At 35.0% G+C, this 23,944-nt stretch overlaps 1 protein-coding gene across 1 annotated transcript in view; it reads left to right on the top strand.

Moving 5' to 3' along the window:
- LOC306847899 (glycosyltransferase 1 domain-containing protein 1-like) overlaps positions 1 to 23,944 on the top strand; it is a 35,417-nt gene that overhangs the window by 5,685 nt on the left and 5,788 nt on the right. Inside the window, exons 7-12 of the mRNA XM_079382131.1 lie at positions 10,199 to 10,297; positions 10,456 to 10,505; positions 17,940 to 17,983; positions 18,232 to 18,352; positions 19,007 to 19,105; positions 22,368 to 23,741. Coding sequence (XP_079238257.1) covers positions 10,199 to 10,297; positions 10,456 to 10,505; positions 17,940 to 17,983; positions 18,232 to 18,352; positions 19,007 to 19,105; positions 22,368 to 22,514 — 560 coding nt within the window. The 3' untranslated portion in view covers positions 22,515 to 23,741. The remainder of the gene's footprint in view (positions 1 to 10,198; positions 10,298 to 10,455; positions 10,506 to 17,939; positions 17,984 to 18,231; positions 18,353 to 19,006; positions 19,106 to 22,367; positions 23,742 to 23,944) is intronic.

Genomic DNA, 23,944 nt, shown 5'->3' with positions numbered 1-23,944 from the left:
AGCAGACGTCGCCCCATTAAATATACATGTGGTCTTCGGTGCTCAACACACTTGAAGCAGTCTCAAGAGCATTCAACCTTGATTAGAGACGACCTGACCGCCTTCAGGAGTGAAGAGGTTGTGCATGTGAGTCTCTACATGTAAAATATGCGCATTTATTTTGAGATGGGGCAACAGAGTAAAAGATAGAAAGAACAAAGATGTATTTGAACTTATGATATTATGAATTAGTGATTTAAACATTTAATCCATCATTTTCCTGTGCTTGGAGGGTTTGTTTTTCACATTTACTTTCTTCACATTTCACATAGCTGAGAGAAAGCTTTGCTGGTTTCGTAGATAGTTAGTTCTGAGAAAAATGTATTTATTTCAGATGCCACCTGATTTACTATTTTATATCTAATGCAATGACATTCAGATTTATAAGTGTGACTTAAAGACTTCTGGGGCTGCTGTATATCGGTCCATCACTAATGAAAAGACCCACTTCCTAAGAACATGCTGCCTTACTCTATAAAAAGCTAAATGTACAGAGACTGATTCAAGGCCCAGAATATCTAATCCATTCTCCTGAGCTCATGCGCTGGTGTGTCTGAGTAATCTGCTCCAGTGCTCCTGCTGCTCTGCATTGAAGATTGATCTCTACGTAAGCCCATGCTTGTTTGTGGAGACCCCTGGGGCTGGTGCCACCGCTCTGAGATCAGTCGACACAAGCCTCTGCAGCTCTATCAAAGCAGGTGCTCTGACCCCCTACCACGCTCAGTGGATGCTGGGATAGCTGAGATGTCATCTATGGATCACACCCAGGTTGGATATCTATAGTTGTGTCAAAGTTTTTTAGGTGGAGCAGGTCTTCACATGACAGAGAAGATCTGGGTGGTCCTCTGGGATTGTGCTGTATAGACCCCCTCATAGCACTGGGTGATGATGAGAGTCATGCCTGCAGGGGCTCATGGGAAATGAGGTCCTGATGCAGAGATGATTTGGTGTGCTCAGAGATGTGAGTGGCAAGAGTGAAGTTTTATTTCTTTTATTCTTTTCTGAGGCTTTGAGCTGTCTGAAGGTGTAAGTGTAGCACCAGGGGTTGATGTTAGTGGAAAGACATAATTCAGAGAACCTTGTGAAGGGTGTTTTTTTGACTAGGTCATTGAACTGTCTGTTTTCTGCTACACTAGGCAGAAAAGCAAATTTTTGCATTGGTGATTAATCTGAAATAGGTTATTGGTGTAATCTGATGAGGCAATTTTGGATTAATATATAAAAGACTATTTCAAATTACCGGTATAATTAAAATAACACAAAATCGCGATATGGTTTGGTGTGATTTTCAAAATGTGCTGCACGTTTCAGAGGAAAGTGTGGCACTGTGTTCACTTGCATGCAGTTTATGATCCAGTGTTTTAGTGTTTTGGAGTGGCTTGGTTCAGAGTAAATGCTGCTCCTCACAAACTCCATCTTTGCATCTGATCTGACTTTGCTTAAAATGTGCATTCGGGAATGCAATATGTGCCTTCCCATACTTGTAATGAGAAGTGCTTATAAACCGGCTGCTGTGAACAAACGAGAAACTTTAAGGGCTCCTTGTGGTTTTTCTTCAGAATAAAAGTTTGATGGTTTAATGTTTGAAAATAAAGACGACGACGACGGCGATAAATTATTGTATTGTAATTTTTACTGTTGTAATAACTATCACTAAATTATTATTTTAAATGCAAATTTTTTATTTAGGGTAAATATTACACTAATATGTCTCTTTTTAGTATTCTTAATTTAATAATAATAATACAGAAATATTGATCATAATATTAAATAATATTATTTTATCATCATATTGATATATAATAATAATAATAATAATAATAATAATAAAAGTTTGCCCAAATTGTGAAACTCTACAAAGTGCAAACCTTTAATCGCAATTGCAATTTTTTTATCAGAAAAATGCATTTTTTTATCTAATTATTTGACTTAATACTTTCCATTTCCATAAACAGCATGCAAAAACAAAGCAAACTTTGGTTATTCACTTTAGATGTTCATAAACTGCATTCCTTTTTATGGGGACTGTTCTTGGCTGTTGCAGTGTATAGGTTTTAATATACTCTTAGTAAAAGCTGCTACATACTGCTTTGAAAAATGCTTCTGATTATATTTTCAAACCAGTTTAGAAGGAAACATACCTATGTTCCCAGGGTCCTGTGTTTCCCCGCTATATATGGCACAAAATTAACACATAAAAAAGGTCCTATGTTTCCCAATTCAGTGGTCTGCTAACACACATTATGTAAACTTTTAAAAGTCAGTGTTCATTTTCTCTAACCTTAACCTAATCCTAAACCAGGAGAAAGGGTGGATTTTAATGAAAGTTTAAGTGAACAACGTAGAAGGAGACCCCTTTATTAATTCACTTGGTGTTGAGAAGATAGACTTTGTGGATGGCTTTAATGAAAGCATTTGGAAAGCTGAAGCAGATGTTCAGTGCAGCTGGCTTAGTTATCCAGTTGCATTATCCTAACCCTAACCAGTTATCAGTAATCTTTGGGTGGTTAGAACACACTTTATAGCCTAGGGAAGATACAATTTATGTGTTTCTTATATGCCATATAAATTTGGGGAACATAGGAATGACCCCATTTACGATCTCTTGTAGTGTCTTTGACTATAGGCAGTGTGTCTTATTTTTTTTATAAATTCTGGTTTAGCAAAACTGCACACATGATGTTGTTGAAATGTGGTCAGTACTGCTTTTAATACTTGGTTATGAAGCTCTGTTCCAACGTTTCTTTTGAGGAATGAACCCCAAATTGTGATGCCAAAGGTTTATGTAAAGTCAGTGTCAAGTCACATTGTTTCAGAGCAGCTTTATCGAACATTATATATTTCATTCTTTAAAGCTTGTTTACAGCCTGAAACAGTGCAGGGCATTGTTATGTTCAAATGCTATGGCAGATTGTTTAGCACTAGACAACACATCGTAAACTTACCTCATTAAGTATGCATGTGCTTTATACAATCACAGAAACTTTCACGTGTTTTATCTTCATGTCAGATGAAAAAGTGGTTACCTTTTGACAGATTTACAATAATGTTTATTAACTTCATAATTAGACTGTTAGAGTTCACAAATCTACAGATTAACATGATACAAAATTCAACTGTGAAAAGCTATAAAATGTGACATTTAAAAATAGAAAAAACTTTCTTAATGTAGTGTAGAATTTTTGGCAACACTTCAGTATAGGGACCAATTCTCACTATTAACTAGTTGTTTATTAGCATGCCTATTATAAACATATTGGCTGTTTATTAGTACTTATAAAGCACATATTCTGCATGACCATATTCTACATCACTAATCTTACCCAATACCTAAACCTAAAAACTACATTACAGACTGCTGTATTAATAAGCAGGAAGTTAGGAGTTTGAGGCAAATGTCATAGTTAATGGTTTGTTAATGAGGAATGACAGGTAATAGGGAAAAGATGGTGCGCACATTTTACAGTTTGTCCATATAAGTTTCTGTGGCACATGAGGATGATTATTCTCCTCCCTGTGGAGAGATGCACTGCTCTTACCTTTATTTGCCTTTAGTTTTTCCTCCGCCTTCAGTGACAGGCCTGTTTGTTTATATCCTCCTCTTTTTCTTTCATGTGAACTCTCAGATCTAACATTAGAAAATACACTTGTCTACCACTGCACTCACACATATGGGCAAACCCACTAGGTTTTCTTTATTTATTTATTTTTAAACCTTTGAGGTGTAATTCATCCTGCAGTAATTATATTTTCCTCTCAGGTGCATCAGATAAATTGTCAGAGCATTCTTAACTGATCCTACAGAGAGACTGCAGAAAATTGTCAAGCTTGTCTACAGTTCAGCCACTGCTTGAAGGCAGAAGTATGATAAACATATAGATAGACAAACCTTCCATATATCAATCCATCCATCCATCCATCCATCCATCCATCCATCACAATTCTAAAAACATCGGACAGGAGTGATATGGATGGCGGCTATTTACTGTGAAGTGGAGGACATATTCCCCCTTCCATCGTGTTTGAGGAAGGCTGTAATCCGCCGTAAACCACTCTTTTGCACAAATCCTCTAGCACTAGATTAGAATCCGTGGACTTACTTCAAAGTTAAAGTTACCGTGGGAAAGAGTTTGCAAATTCACAGCATGCAAGGAGTCTGCAAAACCAGACATGTTTCTACGGTACAAGTACACTGTAAAAAAACTAAAGTTGAGCCAACTTAAAATAAGTTTAGAAAACTCAAAAATCTGCTGAAGCTGGTTGCCTTAAAATTTTAAGTTGGCTCAACTTTTTTTTATATACAGTGTATAGTGCGAATATAGTGAATAAAATGGGCAGATTTAATAAACATTTAGCAGACCCATGTAGAGTCACTGTAGATGGGTACCTTGGACATTGTAAACTGCATCTAAAACTATTGAATATATATATACTATTCATATAAGCTATTAATATTTTAAAGATCCATGGACATTTAATTTACCAACTACCTTCAGAAGTCAGAATAAATAATACATCTGACAGTTTATTTAGTTTTTAAGCAGTCTTTTTACAAGTTAATTATAATATGCCTTCTATACAAATGCAATCCCCATTAATATTTCATTTTCTTGTGTGTTCAGTGTCTCTAGGATGTAGTAAAGCCTATTTTCCCTGCAGCCACATGGTGGAGTGCAGTATTCGCAGTCTCTGGCAGTGAAGGCTAATCTCTCTGCCGAACTACTTTTAGCGTGGTTGTTAGTCAAGCCGTTACTTTCTTTAGGTAAACATTTAGACTGCACCCCAGTGCTGCAGAGCCTTTGAAATCAGACGTCACACTTTATCTTGAGCTGTATCTGTTTGATCATCTGTTCACATTCAAATACTGTTGCAGTGACGGGCTGACTTGCATGCTCTTTTAGATCCATAATAAAGCATTATGGTGCCTCTTGTGGATAAATGAATATACTTCAAAGCAGAAAACAAAAAAGGTTTCCAGTTTATCCTCCTCACTCATCTGTCCCTCATATGTCTCATCAGAATTACAGTAGTAGTGAGTTGTGCCATGCACTCCATAGTTACTTACATAAATGTGCATTCAAGCTCTCAGATGTCATGAGATTATAGTATGTAATCAACCAACCTGAGAATAGCAGTGATACACTTGCAAAATTCTCCTGTAGATATTCTGGCTTGTTTTTATGTTTGTGTATTCTTTTTCATTTGTTTTGATGACCTTTTGATGAACCCTCATTTTTTGATGATGATTTCTATCCGTTAGTTTAGTTTTGGATTTGGATGTTTGAAAATGCTTTTCCCGTGACGCATATTAACTGACCCTAATCTTTAGTAGAGGTCCGCTGGTCATGATATACCTACCAGCACGATGTAAATTTCATGACTACTTTAAGTCTGTTTTTGTCTTAAGGAACCGCTCAAAGTGTGAGATTAAACCCACAGCTGAGAGCTAAAACATATTCAGGCATTGGGAAGTTTTTTTTTTTTCCCTCGCTGTCTGCTTGTGCAGGTCTTTATGAATAAAAGATGTGTAATGAAACTGCTCTATAGTGGTATATAGTGCTGCATTTCAGACATCAGCTCTCCAAAAATGGATGTTTGTTCTAAATTAAGATCATTGCCTCCTATTCAAAATGAAAGACCAATTTTTATACCGACTTTTATAATCAGTTATAAAACACTGACAGTGAAAAATAGAATATTTGGACTGAATTTCTATTTCAGCTGAATTCTACTTCCTGATGTTTAACCCTCCAGTCCTGCTTGTATGGCGGTCAAAAATGACCTTTTTTCACAATGTACTACATTTTAGTTCAATGATTTATTTTTTTATATTTTGTGTTTTAGGGGGCTTTATGGTACTAAATCATATTTTTAGACCTGAAAATGAAGTTTCCAACTTAAACTCTCATAAATCTGGAATGTTTTGGATCACAGACTTAAGTCACTTGGCAGATAATTGCTGTGAATTCAAAATGTAAAAAAAGTAAAAGAAAAAGTTAGAAGTTTGTTTATTATTATGAAAAACGGGGGGAAAAAAACACTTGTTTTAATTTTAAAACTAGTTTCAAATTTTAGGTTGATGGCTAAAAAAAGTAGCTTGCAGTAAGATTTTGTTTTGGTTCACTACCAAAAATTCCAGAAATTCCCTTCCGATTCATTTCCAATGTGGTCAATTTTAAACCACCAAGAGTACAAGTGTGACACTTTTTTTTCCAGGACCATTTAACCTTTTTAAAACTTTTTTTTTTTTCACTTGCATGTGCCAAAACCTCTACCAAGTTTTGTACCATTCAGATGAAGTAAAACAATACAAAAAGGAAACATTGAAATGTTTGAAACAATAAAATAAATAATAAAACAAAAATGAAATCTAACAGGAAATAATAAAACCCCAATAAGACATATACAGTAATATAATATAATGGCATTTTTTTTGTATTTTATTTTTAATATATTGTAGTCCGCAAAAACTTAACCCCTAGCAAAATCATATTTACCAACCTGTAACTGTTTGCTGATTAACATGAAGGTAAAATATCTAAAAGTTTAACTGTTTTTTTTCTCTCTCTCAAATAAAAAAGAGAAACTTAGAGAAAGTATGGAGGTGAATGTTGACTACCCTTTTTAGAAACAGATTTATATACAGAAGGGCTATTGTGAGTCTGTCAGCTTATCCATCTATCTATGGGGCAGATGAGGTGAGACCATCCCTGACTTTCACTTTCCAAGTAAAAATTCACTCAAAGCCCTTGTCTGAGAGTTAAACCATTGTAAGCATGTACCCCTAGATCAGTCTTCTAATCCTGGAGCTTTACCTCACGTCACATACCTCTGTGTCCTTCCCCCTCTATGTTTAAGAGTGGAAGCTGTCCTCATACTGACCTATGACCAGCCTTAGCCTTTCTGAAACTAACATCATTGATGAGAACTAAAGCAAAACTGATTCCAGATCAGGGAGCAATTTATACTAAAAGCAACAATGCTCAACTTTAAGCAGCTTGTGTGTGGATTGTTCATAGCTAAACAAGTAGGTCTAATGTGCAAAGTTCACAGTGTCATTTCATTTATCACTCTTGTCCTCAGGCATACGGCACTGGTCTCTGGCTTTACCTGCTGAAACAGACAAAATAAAGCACTGTGACTATAAAGATAAAGTTTCCAAAAGATGGGTAATGCTATAAAGAAGGGGTTTTCAAACTGTTTACTCCCAGGAGCTAATGCATAAAAGCAGCTATACTTGATGTATGTATTTCATGTATACAAACCATATATATATATCTATCTTATAATTTGTCTTATAACAGCAGGTTTCAATATTGCTTTTATATTGTCTCTGTACTTAAGCCAAAACATATAATTAAAATATTATATGGAATATATATTTTAAAAACATATCCTTTTCTACCAAGTATTAGTAAATAAATATTTTCATTAATAACTTTAGTTAACTATAATTCATAATTTTTTACATAATTATTCAATTCAAGTTTATTTGTAGTGTTTTTCAAATCGTTGCAAAGCAGCTTTACAGAAAATTTAAGTTTCTACGTTATATTTAGTAATAGCTTATCAGTGGTGACTGTCTCAAGTTGATGTCCATATGGCAGAAATATATGGTAAAAATCAAGCACTTAGTTAATGTCATGTAGTCAAACAGACGGTGAACACTGTTAACAACAATGATTACATGTTGCGATCAAATTTCTAGCAAAATTTGGTAGTTTTGTATGTTGTCTGAGGGTGGGCATCATCTGAGGTCTTCTGAGGGTTGACATCATCTCTTCTCAGGTGTTTGGTCATCTCAGGTCTTTGTAAGGGCTGGATCCAGACTGAAGCTTGTGTAATTCCTATAGTTGCCACGGGATGCCAATTAAAGTTAGAAATTTTGATGAATGCGAGATTAGAAATAAGCAAGAACTCTTAATACAACACCAGAAAAAATGGAACCCCAGTAATTCACAGAAAATTTGATAGATTAAAAATAAAAATGTATTATAAAAGCTATTGGTAAAAGATTTTGAAAAGATATTGAAAACTCAGTGTCTTCCACATGACTTGTACATTGAACAACATCAGTGCATTGAACTTCAGTGTGTTGACAATATCTGACGTGAGTGAAACTTATTATTTTTGAATTTTCATTTAGTGACACAAGTGGTGCAGAAATTACAATTTGGTTTGGCCAAACTGAAGTATTTTTTCATTGTTAGTATTTGTCCAGTGAGGTAGACAGATTTGATAATATTTTGGTCAGCGCTGTTTAAGCCTGCACTGACTCACATTTGACACGCAGTTGACATGCATGTGTACGCATGCATACACTAGCGCTTCTATTTTGTGGATAATCTGAAATAGGTGGGATTTAAATGAGGGATGATCTGGGGTAAAGCACAGATTTGGACTGAACATTCCCACAGATACCAGCTACTGACTAAACAGAGAGGACTGTGTCACATGGACTTGGTGACATCATCATGAACATCTTTGTACCTATGGGTTATTTCAGGACTGTTAATCAGTTAAATTTGTGATAATACACTAATTGACTAATCAATCAGATCATTCTTTTGCACTCAATCTGTGTGCCATTGAGTTCAAGAATGTTTCTTATGAGTAGTACTTGGGCAAGGATTGTATTGTCCAATGATAGGAAAATCACATTTGTAATTAGTTGATATGCTAAATTGACTGTCTTAGTTTTTCCTAATTATCCACATTGATTATCTTGTCTCCAGTGGTCATTCTATGATCCAGATGTTTTGCATTAAACCAAAGAATATACATGGTGGCTTATAAAAATGGTTGTTTCTTCTGTGTATACTGTGATATATAAAGTATTTACATGCTATGACATACTATTTATATATGCCATATTGATAAAGTACTCGTCACACACGCTACTTTGAGCCTGCAATCAGTTTTGTACTCATTGCGTCTCTGACATCTCTATGACCTTGTTTGATGGATTAGCCTCATTACAGATGGAGGTACAGCATGTATGCATTGATTTATGTCACATTACATTTCATTGCTCAGAAACGCTTAAACATCTGATTCAGGATCAGCAGTTTCTCTGCACATAGTCGGGTGTTTCTTCAACTATTGGCACTTTTGACCCTGTTGACAAGCATTCAGTGGTGGAAATGACATTTAGACAGTTTTGGGATAAGTTGATGGATTGTTTTGTCTAGCAAAGGTTCATTTCATAGCTGTCATTTCATGTATCCTAAATGCACACAATTAAATAGCATTTTTACACTTTTTGACCAAATATAGCTTGATTGGAAATAGATATATATATGTATGTATTTTATTAAATGAACACTCCACTTTTTTTTTTTTTGTTTTTTAAATATGCTCATTTTACAACTCCCCTAGAGTTAAACAGTTGATTTTTACCGTTTTTTAATCCATTCAGCTGATCTCTGGGTCTGGCGGTAGCACTTGTAGCTTAGCTTAGCATAGATAATTGAATCTGATTAGACCATTAGCATCTCGCTCAAAAATGACCAAAGAGTTTTGATAATACGCAGCGCCTGAAAGTAGTCCCCAGCTATATCATAACTAGTTACCTAGCTGGGGACTACTTTCAGGCGCTGCGTAATATCATTGTGCCTGCTGCACCCATGGTACAGCAGCAAAAGTTCCTTGATTATTACGCCGGAACGAGAGTATAGTTCCTAGCCATATCGGCCTAGAAAATCACAATTTTTCATTTTCGGTCGGTCTTAGTACATGATGTAACTACAGAAGAGTCGAGCTTTAAACAGGAAAATTATCGAAACTCTTTGGTCATTTTTGATGACCAAATGCTAATGGTCTAATGAGATTCAATGATCTGTGCTAAGCTAAGCTAAAAGTGCTACCACCAGACCCGGAGATCGGCTGAATGCATTCAGAAATGGTAAAACTCAACTGTTTAACTCTAGCGGAGTTGTAAAATGAGCCTATTTTCAAAAAAAGTGGAAAGTTCCTTTTTATTTCCCTCCTTGTTTAGACAATTGTAGTTTTAAAATATTTTTTTTATAAAATAATATAGATTGAAAGTTTGTGTAAAACAGCCAAAACTGTAAAATCATAAAAGGCGTTTAAAATATAGCAAAAATAATTCAGAGTTTCCAAGACTGTCTCACTGTGACATTTTTGCCTTATGTTTTAGGTGTGCATACCAAGCAAGTGGAACATCTGCATGTGTTTCTGCTGGTATGTGGACTCAGACGAGTTAAAGATCCTCTGTATCTTCTAGAAGCTTTTGCAGGTATTATTATATATTATTATTCTATAAGACAGTTCATCCTCAGTTATTGTGCAACTTGAAACTGTGGCGGTTAGTCTTTAAATGTTAATATAATTGTATAAACATAATAAACATAATAGTTATGTGTGTTAAATGAAATATGATCCTTTCTCTTACAGAATGGCACAGTCAGAACCCCCTAGTGGTCCTCATCATCATTGGTCCAAAGGTAAGAAAGAAATAGTGTCTAGTTTAGGAAGACAATGTTATTTAAAATTAAACGTTATAATGGTCGAGCATACTATATATATATATATAAAATGTATGTATGTATGTGTGTGTATATATATATATATTTTAGTGCTGTCAATCAATTAAAAAAAATTATCGCGTTAATCACAGTCATGGGCTGTGATTAATCACAATTAATCGCAAATTTAAAATACTAGGATTAACCTGTAAATGTGTTGAAAAAGAAAAGCATGACAAACTAGTTTAAGGAAACAGAGCCTTTTACACCTGTGCCAGGTATCCTTATTATGCTTTTATCATTATTCTTTTGTTTTTATTCGGCCATTATACTGGCAAAAAAACGTTTACCAAGCCTCATTGCTTCAATCCCAGTATACACTTACCCAACTATTATCAAAAGTAATTCTAAATAAATAAAACAAAACATTTTTTTGCGACCTTATGTGACACATTATGACAAAATGCATTATAAGAATTGGACCTGCTCTACAGCTGCATCAGAGCTAACGTTAGCATCATGCTTCATAAGACAATTTATGAGATTAATAGTACACTTTTACTTTAAACCACCATCGAGTGTTTGTAATAGCTTCTTTATGCGATCACGTGGAATTTGGTCGTTTACTGTTGTTAAAATAAGCTATTTATAGCCTTTTTTATCACTGTACAAATTAGCATTTCAGATGTACACATTCATTATTATGAAAATATCCAAATCTCATATGGTTTGAAAATCACATACAAACCATATCCTATCGTAATCGTGTGTTTATTATCTTATATAATCTATAGTGGCTGTTGTCATGTTTATTTCTGCTGTGATGTTACCGCCTCTCCGCTCTTAAGTTGCCAGCTAAACATTCCCAGTATAATACATATTAGTAAAATTATCTATTTTTATTTTTATTTGTCTCTGTAATTTTTCCCGCCACTGCATTTTAAAAATAGCCCAATTGTGCAGGAAAACCGCAACACTGGTTCGCTGATAACCTCCCGCGCTGCAATGACGGCAAGAAGTTGGGGTCAAACCTTATCAAACGATTCATTTGCGTTAAAAAATATTAACTCGTTAAAATTTTGAAATTAATCGCATGCGTTAACGCGTTAACGTTGACAGCCCTAATATATTTCCTTGTCCTATTTTTTTAGAAAATATTAATTCAGACTTGTCAGCTTATTGCATGCACTGTTGGTTACAGTGTTTACTTCTGTTGTATTGATGTTTTTATAGTTTTTGTTTTCTTTCTTTTTTTGTGAATATAATATAACTATAATAGGATTATAGAGTCATGAAGTTAAAATATAAATATCTAAAATATACATAAATATCTAAAATATAAATCTGTTTTAGATTCATTTTTATGAAGTTCGATTTTTTTCATTTTTTTTTTTCAATTAGTCGTTTCTAATTCAGTAAATATGTCAAATAAATATGTTTTATTGCAGCAGTTGTTTTGCATGTGTTCTTTACTATCTTTAAATGAAATAGTGTGATAATAGCAATTATATTGATCATTGCCCAACTTGTTCTGTAAGATATTGGCTCTGGTCAGCAAAAAAATTACATTGGTCATCTACTAGTTTATTCATGTAAGTAATTAGAAATAGGAAGGTTACATGAAAAAGCCTCACAGTTCAAATGGCCAGACAACAACAACAACAAAAAAGGATTATTACTGTTTCTTTTTTTTTGTGTATGTTCGATTATCACATTTGCACTGTTCAGATATGTGTAAAGCAACTCTGCTTTGAAAACGTAGTTACATTAAAAGTCAAGTAATTTTTTTTTTAGTTTTGTGTCCCGCTGAAAAGTGTACAATGTAGGAAATTCCCTAGATAATCTATTCCTCGAAAGTTGACGAGCCCTGGTCTAATTATTCCATTTAACACCCATTCCTGATGCCGTCACCACAGGTAAAGCCGTGAAACCGTTCCTCATGTGCTGTATATCCTCTCATGTCTAGTTAACATCTCCAAAAGCCCATAACACATCCTGACATCCTTGCTGTGTCAGTGTTGGCGCACGTGGGCAGCATGTTTCCGTAGATTCCAAGGTAGAGCTAATTGGATGAAGCAAAGATAACAACATTAGCATGCATTAAGCTGGGCTTATCAGAGGCATTTAGAGGCTCACTCAAGCTAGAGCAGTGGAATCATGCAGAGGATTGGGGCTGCGGGGGACTAGCATAAGCTGTGGACTGTTCGTAGACCTGCAGAGCTATATGATGCTAGGGGAGGCTTGTTAGCTGCTACAAGCTAATGGCTAGCCTGTGGCAGGCCATCTGCCACTCCAGATTATGTGCCAAGCCTAGGTGCTGCCATTCTGCCAACCCCATAGAGAGGTCACCCTCCCCCTCTGGGCAGAATCTAGTCACAGACATGGTCAAATATTTTTAGAAATAAAGAGATTTTAAAAGATTGAAAAAAGGGAGGAGGAAACAAATAAGCCCAAAGCAAAAAATTGTGTCTCTAAGTGTGTGTCTGGGGAAGAGGGGAAACAGAGCGAGTCAACACAAGACCTCAAGCCCATATTACTTCCTTTCTCAAGCATGAAAGTTTTACTGTAGAAGTCTGACTGCACATGTTCTGCTTCATTTGGCATCATGTGCCAGTGGTGTTTTCGTTCCATCATATTTTTTATTTTTTCTGGCTGGATGTCAGTTGCAGCCCATGGAACCATATGGTAAAAAGTTGTGAAATTTGGCACACTGATTAGTCTGGGATTAATGGTGTGTTTACGTCCTCCTGGGAAGTTTGTATTTACAAGTTGGGAAGTCGTAATTATGATGGGTCAGATGGGTTCAAATCACTTTGGTCGAAGCAAGATCGCAATTTTTTTTAAAGTTGGCATAAAATGAAAATTCACCCTGTTTTCTAAATGCATTTTGCAGATCTTATTGTGAACAATTCATTTGTGCATTTATCCTTCTTTTTTTGACCTCATAATTTTTAATCAGAATGTCATTCCTGGACATTCTGGCGAAAACTGACTTCTTTCAGGCTTCTCTATGACTTATGTTGGACTTTTCTAATAATTTAGGCCCCTCCCCTATTTTACATTTGACTGAAAGTTCACATTTGTTTTTAAACTCAAAATCTAAACAACAATTAATGGATAGAGCCAAGTCTCTGCCATATGATACGTTTCACATGGGTGTACTTCACATTTGTAAGAAAAGATCTGTTGCTGCTTCCTGGTTCATTGAGACTTTATCTCTACTTCTGTCATGACGGCAACTCTCGGAGGGATTGGCATGTTAATTTACATGACAATGTTAATGTGTTTGGTCTTGGCGGAATAGATCTGCTACGCTGCTACTGCCAATGCATCCAAAACATGCTGCTGTGAGCATGAAATACTGCTGCTGCACATATAACATGAAATAACCCTCATATAGCATAATGAATACCCCATAGCAGACCTATACAGGTGGAGCTGGGAAGCTGGGGGTTTCTGAAGAGCTTCTACAGCAAACACTAGCCAAGTATTTGAATGTTGAGCAGCGAGATAATTGGTTGCTGAAACAAAAAGAACCAGTCGGCTTCACCATGTGATAACGATGTCATCATGTCAGATTGAGTTTGACCTATTGGACTGCTCCATCTAGAGATTCATACCAGAATTTTGGATGAAGAATGAAGAATGTGCATCAGATGTTTCATCTTGAACACTAAATCTCAGAAATACTTTAGTTTCTTGGAAACTAAACCTGTTAGGAATAACTGACATTTATACTACAGACATTCATACTATACTGTATAGAATGCACTTTTTATGTTCCTCTACCTGCTCAGGCAGCATGCAATTTTAGATGCTCCTCTTGAACTTTTGGATAAAAACTTTCTGAAGTGTATTTTTTCAGTTATTGAAGTGGTAATTATTATTTGTAGATGAGTGTCTACTATATTTTTCTGTAGCAAATATAAAATGGTTTGTTTTAAAGAACATTCTTCTCTTTTTTCCTCTAAATATTTTCTCCTTCCATTGAGTGGAAACACAACATGTCTAAAATTCTCCAAACAGCCAAACTTTATTTTCACAATATGAGCACCAAAATATGAACAAATTCCCCACACCATTATCCTTTCTTTTTACATTTCCCACCCAATCTGACAACAGATCCTGTCGACTAACTCATGGTGCCTTCAGTTTTCCTTCATTTCATCCTGAACTTCGGTACCTTGAGCATTTCAATGTGTCCTATTTCCGCTGCCACCTCTCCTCAAGCCCCGGTGATTTCCCTACAACGACACAATGCCACACACTTCTGCCACAACCTGACTTTTGTTCTGTGATGTTTCTTTGAGATTCACACATCAGGTGGAGACACATTTTCCTTTTTCTTGTCTATTTGCGTCTCCAGTGATGTTCAAAGGCTTTCTTGTTTGAGTGTGGTTGGCTCCAGGCAAACCGATGACACTGGCAGTTGCTTACATGTTCTTGTAAGCTGTGGTGTGTTTTTGTTTGATAAGAATATCTGGAGAGTGGTAAGACTCATTGTTTCTTTGTGGAGGGGCGGGCTCATGTTGATGACATCAAATGAATCCCAGATGTCTTGTTTCTTTTCTGCCTCCTTTTGGTTTGATTTGAAAATAATATTTAAAGCTGCATTCCTAAAATGTGCTGAAACTTCTCTTTAATTACCTGTTTTTAGGTGCTTCTGATCAATGACAAGTATTACTTTAAATTAATCTGTATTGGTGATCAAATTCCAGTGAGTTTTTCATTTTCAGTGAGTTTATAATTTTAAATGTGTGATTCAAGTTGTTAACATGACAATGAAAGGATACAGATATGCTAACTTTCTAATACAATAAGCTGCCAGTATTGGTTATTTTCATATTTAAGTGTTAGAAAATCAATATTGACAGCATTTGTCATTTCTAATTTATCACTTTTGCATTTTTTTGAACAAGAACAACACTTAAAACATAATATGCATTATTTATACATTATTATTTATTATTATTGCTATGTCAAAGGTATGCATATCTGTTAAAGCTATTAGTCAGTCGTTAGTATTTTTTAATGACATTATTTGAAGAGTTCAGATGCAAAAGCCTCTAAGTGCCGTTTGAAATTTTCTTTTAAAATTAGCATTTTTATCAGTCTCCTATATTTATGTTTGATGATTTAGCTTTAATTGCAAAGAAAAGGACCTATACATTGCCATAAGAGTAAAATTACTGAACCTAAACACTTTTGCATCTGAACTCTTCATTTCTCATATTGCCATTTTTTTCTTTTCATCTCTTCTTCCCTCCTTCCACTGAGTGAAAACACAACACATATCATTCTTTTCTGAAATTCTCCAAATAGCCTTTTACGCAATATGAGCACTAAAATATGAACCAGTTTCACACACCTGTGGTTTCCATACTTCCTTTATGCATTTGATCCATTCCTAGCATTTGTAATTTGTAATTTCAATTCATTTTTCATTATTAATTTGAATGCTATTTTTTAAGTATCTTTTTACATTTGCGTTCTCTTAAAAATTATGAGGGGACAAAGGTTTGCTAACTTTTTTGTGCAAACGTGTTCACATCATATCTTTAAGTGTCTTGGATTTCAGGGACTTGTTCTCTGTAATGTAAAACTGTACACATCTGTTGACCCATTTCCATTTTTTGTTGAAAATCTAATAAAAAGGTCATTTAATGACTTTATTTTTTGCTAAATTGCTCTTGCATATAGGCCTAGTTAGGTCTTGACCTTATATACCGTTCTCCTTTTGGTGGTGTGATTAAACAGCATGTCCTGTGGGAAGGACTGATCACACGGTTTGTTCTTATCCAGCAGCTTTAGTTTAAGCAATAATCTAAAAATTTTCTATCACTATTGGATTCAAATGTGCATCAAATATCACATTTCACTTAGGAAAAAAATGAATAGGCAGATAGTGGAATCAAAACAAACAGGATTTGTTGAGAGGCTCTGCTATGCTCACACACTCATATCATCTTTGACCCAAATTGCATGTGCTGTGGTTGCTGCTGCCACCCCGGCCAGCTAATACACGCAAAGCCCTCATCGTAATGAATCAGATTGAGCAACAACCCCGCCCTGACCCTAATCTCTGGAAATCTATGGGATTTTCAAATGCGTTTTTCCCTCAGGACAGCTGACCATGTAGGAAATTATGATCAGTATGAAATGTTGTCTTGTCCACAGGCCATGATTTGGTATTATTGACAGTATTTTACAGGCAGGGAAAAAAGAGCAAAAGGGAAAAAAACAGCAACATGGGATTTGTGCTCTTTATTGCTTATAAGCAAAGATAAGCCATAGGAACTTCTGCATAATAACGAAAAGACATCCATCCCATTTCTCATCACAGTATGACCTTAAATTACTTTTCATATTTATTTTACAGCACATGGCCCCTGAGTCTCATGTGAAAAAAATGTGAATCTAAACTTATTTGCAGTGTTGCTGCAGTCTTGGGACAGTGTGTCTGTTGTTACTTAAGCAGGATTGGCTAGTTATATTTTCATAAATGAAGAAAATACAAGGTGTTCAAAATTAGGGACTGCCCTTTGTTGTTTTTATGACCAAAAATATAATCTTCATGATAATAATAATAATAACTGTTGTTGTTGTTATAAAACTAATAAAAATGTTGGTAAATATTGGTTTCAAAATAGTGGGTCTATTTCTGTCTAACATTTAATGTCAGATTTACTAACAGCTTGCCCCAGTGCAAACCATCTTTTGACATTAAAATAGTACTGTCAGGAATTATTAAGGATGCGCAGTGAAGAATTAGGGCTGAAAAGGCATGGAAACAGTTATTTTTGCACCTGACCTTATTGAATATGCATTTGTAGGAGTCAGATGCAAAATTTATGGGAGAAGTGTATTAAAATGAATCACGTAATGCAATGTACTAACGTTTGCGCTTGTCAAATTACTGGTATTTGTGCCGTTATTTAACAGCCAAAAAAAGCATATCTTAAAGCCGGTGGTAGTTTGCGCTGTTCTTGGTAGATTGAGCTGGTCATTATAGAAATGATCTGGCTGCGTCGGTGTTCTTTAATGTGCGCATTGTTAGTAAATCACACACAACATTTCCCCTCCCATCTGCGTTTTTATGGATTTGTGCTGTTTTATTTTGCATTTTAATTTTAATTGTAAACTGAATCATATTTTTAAAAATGTAGGTTTTCTGTAATTCTTATGAAATAAAGTAGTATTTTGGCAATTATTTCTAGTCCATTTCACTTAAAAACCCAATATTTAATGCAATTTTGATTTGTCTTGTTTTTAATTTATATTTTATTTAAAGTTGAGTGATATTTCTTAACATTTATTTGTAGATTTTCTTTAAATCTTATCAAATAAAGTAGTCTTGCGTTTGGGGTCTTAAAGGCAAATAATATTTTTCATTAATCCCACGTCTCATTTTAGATAGATCCAGTGTTTACCGCAGAGGTTGAGGAGAGTGTCAAGAGGTAAATATCATCTCTTCTTTATTTTCATCTCCCTCCTTCACTCTCTGGTACTTGATCTTCAAAGTCTCAGTTCCTTATTACTGCCACTAAAGACCCACACATATGCACAGGAACATTCATGTGCTTTTTAAATATGCCTGTCTGTAATCTTTCCAGTACTTTTTAAATTCCCCTTTTAGGAAATGCCCTCATTCTAAACTGTTCCTGGATATATTATAATTTATGTATGAGGATGTGTGTCTGTGTAGAACTGTTGGAGTGTATCTGGCGGCTGATTTGAGTCAAGAGGAGCTGCATGCTGCCATGCAGAAATCTTTTGCCCTGGTCAACTCGTCTCTCTCAGAGGGAATGTCCGCTGCCATCTTAGAGGTTTGTTTAGAGAGCAATAATTGAATTGAATTTGTTTTATTACAAATTCTGTTATGAGACAATTTATAACATTTAAATAATTTTTTGGTATTCAGTTTGTTCTCACCAGTAGTGCAGGGGTGGCTTACATGAGCTTTGAATCTGTGTTTGTTTTGCCTGTTATTAGATAAGATATTATGAGCACAATATTATCATGGGGATCTAGTTAATCTGTGTTCAAACTGACCAGATTAGTTTAACCCACAGTGTCATTAATGTGCTAAGTAGCTGTTATAATATTTTCCTCAATAGTTCCACATCATTTCATTATCCCACATATGTGAACAGCCTAGATTGAAATAGCCAGTTTGACAGAATTGAAGTTAAAAAGGTTGTTGTAATTTACCAGAATTTAAAAATGAAAAGGAAAAGCCTTATAAGTGCAATCAGCTAGCCCATAATGCTTGATTGCTAGCTTGCTGCGAACGTTCTTGTAGCTGAAATAGCACTCACAATGTCAAAGTAATGAGTTCAATCTCAGGAAACATATACTGATAAAATACCTTGAATGCCTTTAAGTTGCTGCAGATAAAAGCACCTGGAAAATGAATAAATGTAAATGATTTGTGCACAAGGCCAAACAGAGTTAATGTATTGCAATCTGGTGTGTTTTAGGCGATGGATTTAGGTTTGCCTGTTTTAGCGAGGGATGTTCCTGGAAATGCTGCAATAGTCGAGCATGAGGTCACAGGACTGCTGTACTCAAGCCCTCAGGTAACATTTACAAAGGTTTGGATTATCAGTGAGAGCTTCATTTTAAAGCAGTGAAATCATATATTTTTTTCCATGGTGACATTTGTGTATGAATTTTGTATTTTGATGTCTTTAATACATATATAAAAAAAAAAAAAAAATCAAAATCTCTATATAAAGAAGGTGATTAGATAAGAGCATGGTGAAATCTGGTGTATCTGGGGATACATCATGATACAATGAACATTCTGACATCGTTTACAAACATTTTATGCCATAGATTATGAAAGGAGATGTTTATCAGAATGTCCACGCTGTTCTTTTTCATAGAATGTAACTGAACTGTGACAATATGTAAATATAAATGTAATCTATATGACACATTCCAAGTCTTCTGAAGATTTAGGTTAACACACACACACACACACACGTTGAAAAATCACATTGAAATCTTTGCCTCTGCTGAATAACCAATAACAATAACCAATAGAGTGCATTAGTATTCTCAGAGGCACCAGTTCCAGAAGTATTTTTCCAATTAATTAATTTTAAAAAAAGGTTGTTAAAAAGTTAAAAGCAACGAGTCAAGCCAACCATCTGCGAGGATAATTAAAGGGGCAATAGATGATTGTCTTCAGAAACATTTTTTGTTATGCTGGACAAAGGACTGTGTATTTAAAAGACAAAGGACTGTGTATTTATCGGCTGTAGTGAGGGAAGAACTACAATCCCATGAATGGTGTTAATTGAATTCAAAACAATGGGAAAAAACATATAGTATAGACATATACTTATTATTCTTATCTTAGAGTGTAGGCAGAGTTATGTCATTCTTCATGGGAGTGGGTGGAGCTAAAGATCTCTTTTTGCATTCTTTGCTCGCTGCAGCTCTGATTGGTGGAATTTTATGTATCGCATCATGGGTAATGTAGTTTTCACCACAAATTCTGTTATTAAACACAATTATTTTAATAAGTCAAATTAATGCAAACAGATGGGTTCAACAAAAGCATATGACAACCTCAGAGCTCAGAACTGCTCTGTCTTTAAAGTTTCAGTTATTGTTAGAAATCAGTTTCCCGATGGAGAAAATGTCTTTACTTCTGGAAGCTGACTGTTCTGCCCTGTCATGTTTGCCATCATTGATGTCAAATCTGAAGTAACAGATTTTTCATGCACTGCATTCACAAACGTGAATGAGATTTCAGCTGTGACTGAATTATAATAAGATTATAAGAAAAAGATATAGGAGTGCAGAACACTTGAATATATCAGAAGAAAGAAAGTCATTGAGGTTTGGAATGAAAAAGGGTGAGTAAATGTTTTGAATTACTTGACATTATTTAAACTGGTAATTTTACAACTTTTTCTCAAAATATTTTTTGGCATTAAAACGGTGCTGTAAAAAGAAGAGTAATGTTGACCTCCTCTTCTTGGCACCATCTCTATCTGCTGGTGACTAAGCTTTAACCTGTTTTGGGTGTTTAGGGGGAACAGACAGACTTAGCGTTCATTGTATCACCGTGCTAAACGGCTGAGAGGAGCCCAAGGCGGCTTAAAAGGTCAAAGACCAAAACTTCCATCCCTAAACCAATCTGCTCCTCTGAGTAATTTCCAAACATCCATTTATCATGCTTATCTGCAATTTATTAAAAGCAATAGTGGATCTGAAAATCTGATGTCTCTAGAGATGTCACAGAAAATTGTGTTGAAAGCATTGATGTTTGTTTGCAAATCAGGTCGATTTTGACCATTTGGATCCACCACGTGCCCCTCTATACACCTGTGACCTATGCTAAGCTTTGACCCTTAATTCAAAGAGCTGTTCCTTGACAAAGAGCTTGTACAAGCCTCTCTTTTCAGTCTCGATCTGTAGGTGAGTGTGCTACAGTTCAACCCACCTGCTATGCAGTTTGCATAATGTCATTTGGAGGATTTAATACATTACTGTAGTGGTAAAATATACTTACTATTGTCCCAATAAATGGCACGGTGATAGAATCCAGTGATTATTTCACACAAATCAAATACAGATGAAAAAATAATAATGTCTAGTTCTCTGCATGCATTAAATTGATCAAAAGTGACAGTAAAGACATAGAATATAACAAAATATTTCAAATAAATTTCATATAAATGCTGTAACATATTAGCATATTACAATGTTTTTTAAAGGATCATTTGACACTGATGACTGGAGTAATGATGCTGAAAATTCAGCTTTGCATCACAGGAATAAATTAAATGAATAAGACTATTATTTAAAAAAAAAAAAAAATCTGATTTGTTGACATCGATCAGTTGACTATATTATCCTGCACATTACATGGCTGTTTAGCAAATAACTTGACCCGCTCTACACCCAAGAGAGCTCAGGAACTTCCCACCAGGCAACATGTCTGTCAAACACACTCATTTACACTCTGGTTTCATCATGGCATTGTGTCAAAGACAGGCCTCATGTTGTGGTCAAATCTTTCATATGACACAAAAACTGTTTGCCTTTTCCTCATGCCTTCTGTTATCCTGCTGAGCTGAAAGAGAAGTTTATACCCTGCCTGTCACATCAGTGTGAAGCCAACTTTACCAAGAGTCTCTGTGGATAAGAGTAAATAGCAGGGGGTCACTGGAAGCTGAAGGTGTTTTAAGTCAGGTTGAAAGGCAAAGTTGCAACATGAGCAGCTTACATGACGAGTAATTCCACTGTCCTTAATAAAAAAGGCCTTTATATTTTCATTATTCAGATAGACAGCAGTTTTTTCCATAAATACAAAATGATTTATTTTTGTTTTAAACTAATATTATTTTTTTTTGTAAATGCTTTATGCTCACAAATGCAACATTTTGAATTTAGAAAATAATACATTAAAAGCTGATACAAAAATGTATTACAACTAAATGTTCATCAGTCATTACTCCAGTCTTCAGTGTCACATCAGAAATCATTCGAATATGCTGATCTGCTACTCAAGAAACATTTCTTCTTATTATCAAACATTACTTTTTATTGTCTTATTATCAATATTATTTTGTGGAAACTGACATACTTTTTTCAGGATTCTTAAATAAAAAGTTCAAAAGGACAGCATTTATTTACAATCAGTCTTTACCGTCACAATTCTTAAAAAAAAGAAAAAAAAGAAAAGATTGACAGGTTGTGTGATTGTATATTTAAAAATCAAATGTTTTGTAACAAATAATTGCATGGATATTTCATGGATAACAGAAAAAGAAAAAGACACGTGAAGCCTTAACATTAATTTCAATGTTCTTGTTTTTACAGGAATTTGTAAGCATGTCCAGAAAACTCCTGGATGACTGTGGGCTCCAGGAAAGACTGGTGAGAAACGGAAAGAATTACATTACAACTTTCCACAACCTAATGAAGGAGAGAATAACCTATCAGAAACTCGTGGAGACTCTTGACTGACAGTATAATGGGATTATCATTTGTCTCAGGTCTTTAAGAACTTTAAAAAGGTGAGGGCTTGTGCTCTTTCTAGAGCTTTTGAGACTGAATTGCATATTTCAGTTGGATATGCAAGCCTCTCCCATGACTGCCAAGATAATGGTGGCCATTTGTTTCTAAAAATAGGATAAAAAGGAAAGATATATTCATAGGACATTGACTTTTTTAGTTTCTCGAGGTATGAAAGGGACACACATTTTACTATATACATTTACCCAGTGCTTAAATTACAATTTATCAGGTCTTGGAACAAGGATGAGTGACAGATCTGGCGGTTTTTCTTTTTTGAGGGGTAGTAATTTATCTAGAAGCGTGTGCCTGACATCCATTTGAAACTGCACATGGCCGAGCTCTTGCTGTGTGCACAGAGCTGCATGTTTGCAAGTGTTTGTGTTCTACATTTGTTGTGTTGTGGCGCTTGATTGGCGATTCGGTATAATAGTGCCAGTGTGTTACCACAGTGGTTGTGAGTTTTCTGAGTTAAAGAATGTGTTGACATTACTTTGCTAGCTAGAAAGATTTCTGCTCTTAGGAGGATCGCAGCTTGAACTGAACAGGCAGCTTGTGTTCACGTGTGCATATGTGATATGACGTGACAGGCAAGATATATGCTAAACTAAAAATAACAGAAATGGACTATACTTGATTTTTTTTTTTAAACAAATGTAATTAGATTCCGGATTCAGTTTCAGAGGTGCTGTTTAGCTCGTTTGGCACAAATTACACCCTGCTTTTAATGTCGTAAAAATGAGAGCTTTAAAAATGTTAAATGTGTCAAGGCCAAGATTTACAGGCTTAATAAACTCAGAAGATAGCTCTAGGTTAGCCATAAGCTGATTCAACTGCCAAACTGTTTTTTCTCTAAAGCCCAGATGAAGAACAGTGATGCTCTCTGTACAATAAATGAAACACAAGATTGTTTTTAAGGACACATTTTACTCTTCGGAGGATTTTTTTTTATTTTTTATTAAAAGTTACTTTGTTCAGGGATTAAGGTTTGTATTTAGAGGTTTTGCTAAAGATATTATAAAATATTTATTATGTTTGCATCTAAGACTGTAGGTCTCAAATCTTAAACCATGACTTTCTATGAATGTATCTACATTTCTTTTAATTTCATGGCACAATAAAATATACAGTAAGCACTTGTATACAAACTTCTGTTGAATTTCAGTTCAAATATACACTGTAAAAAATTGCTGTAATTTTTACAGTAAATATTTACAATAGACTACTGTATTTTGAAATTTACAGCATTACAGGGAACATGCTAAATAATTGCTGTAAAATTACAGTAGTATCTACCATAATATAGTGTGCATGTTATTTAAGCAAGAATGTATTTTCCTATAGATTCTGGGAACATGATTATACAGTGATGCTACAGGATA

Source organism: Barbus barbus (genome assembly GCF_936440315.1).
Source record: "Barbus barbus genome assembly, chromosome: 28".
In the NCBI taxonomy this organism is placed as follows: Eukaryota; Metazoa; Chordata; class Actinopteri; order Cypriniformes; family Cyprinidae; genus Barbus; species Barbus barbus.
The sequence above is the reverse complement of the archived record's forward strand: the minus strand, read 5'-3'. Positions and strand labels throughout refer to the sequence as shown.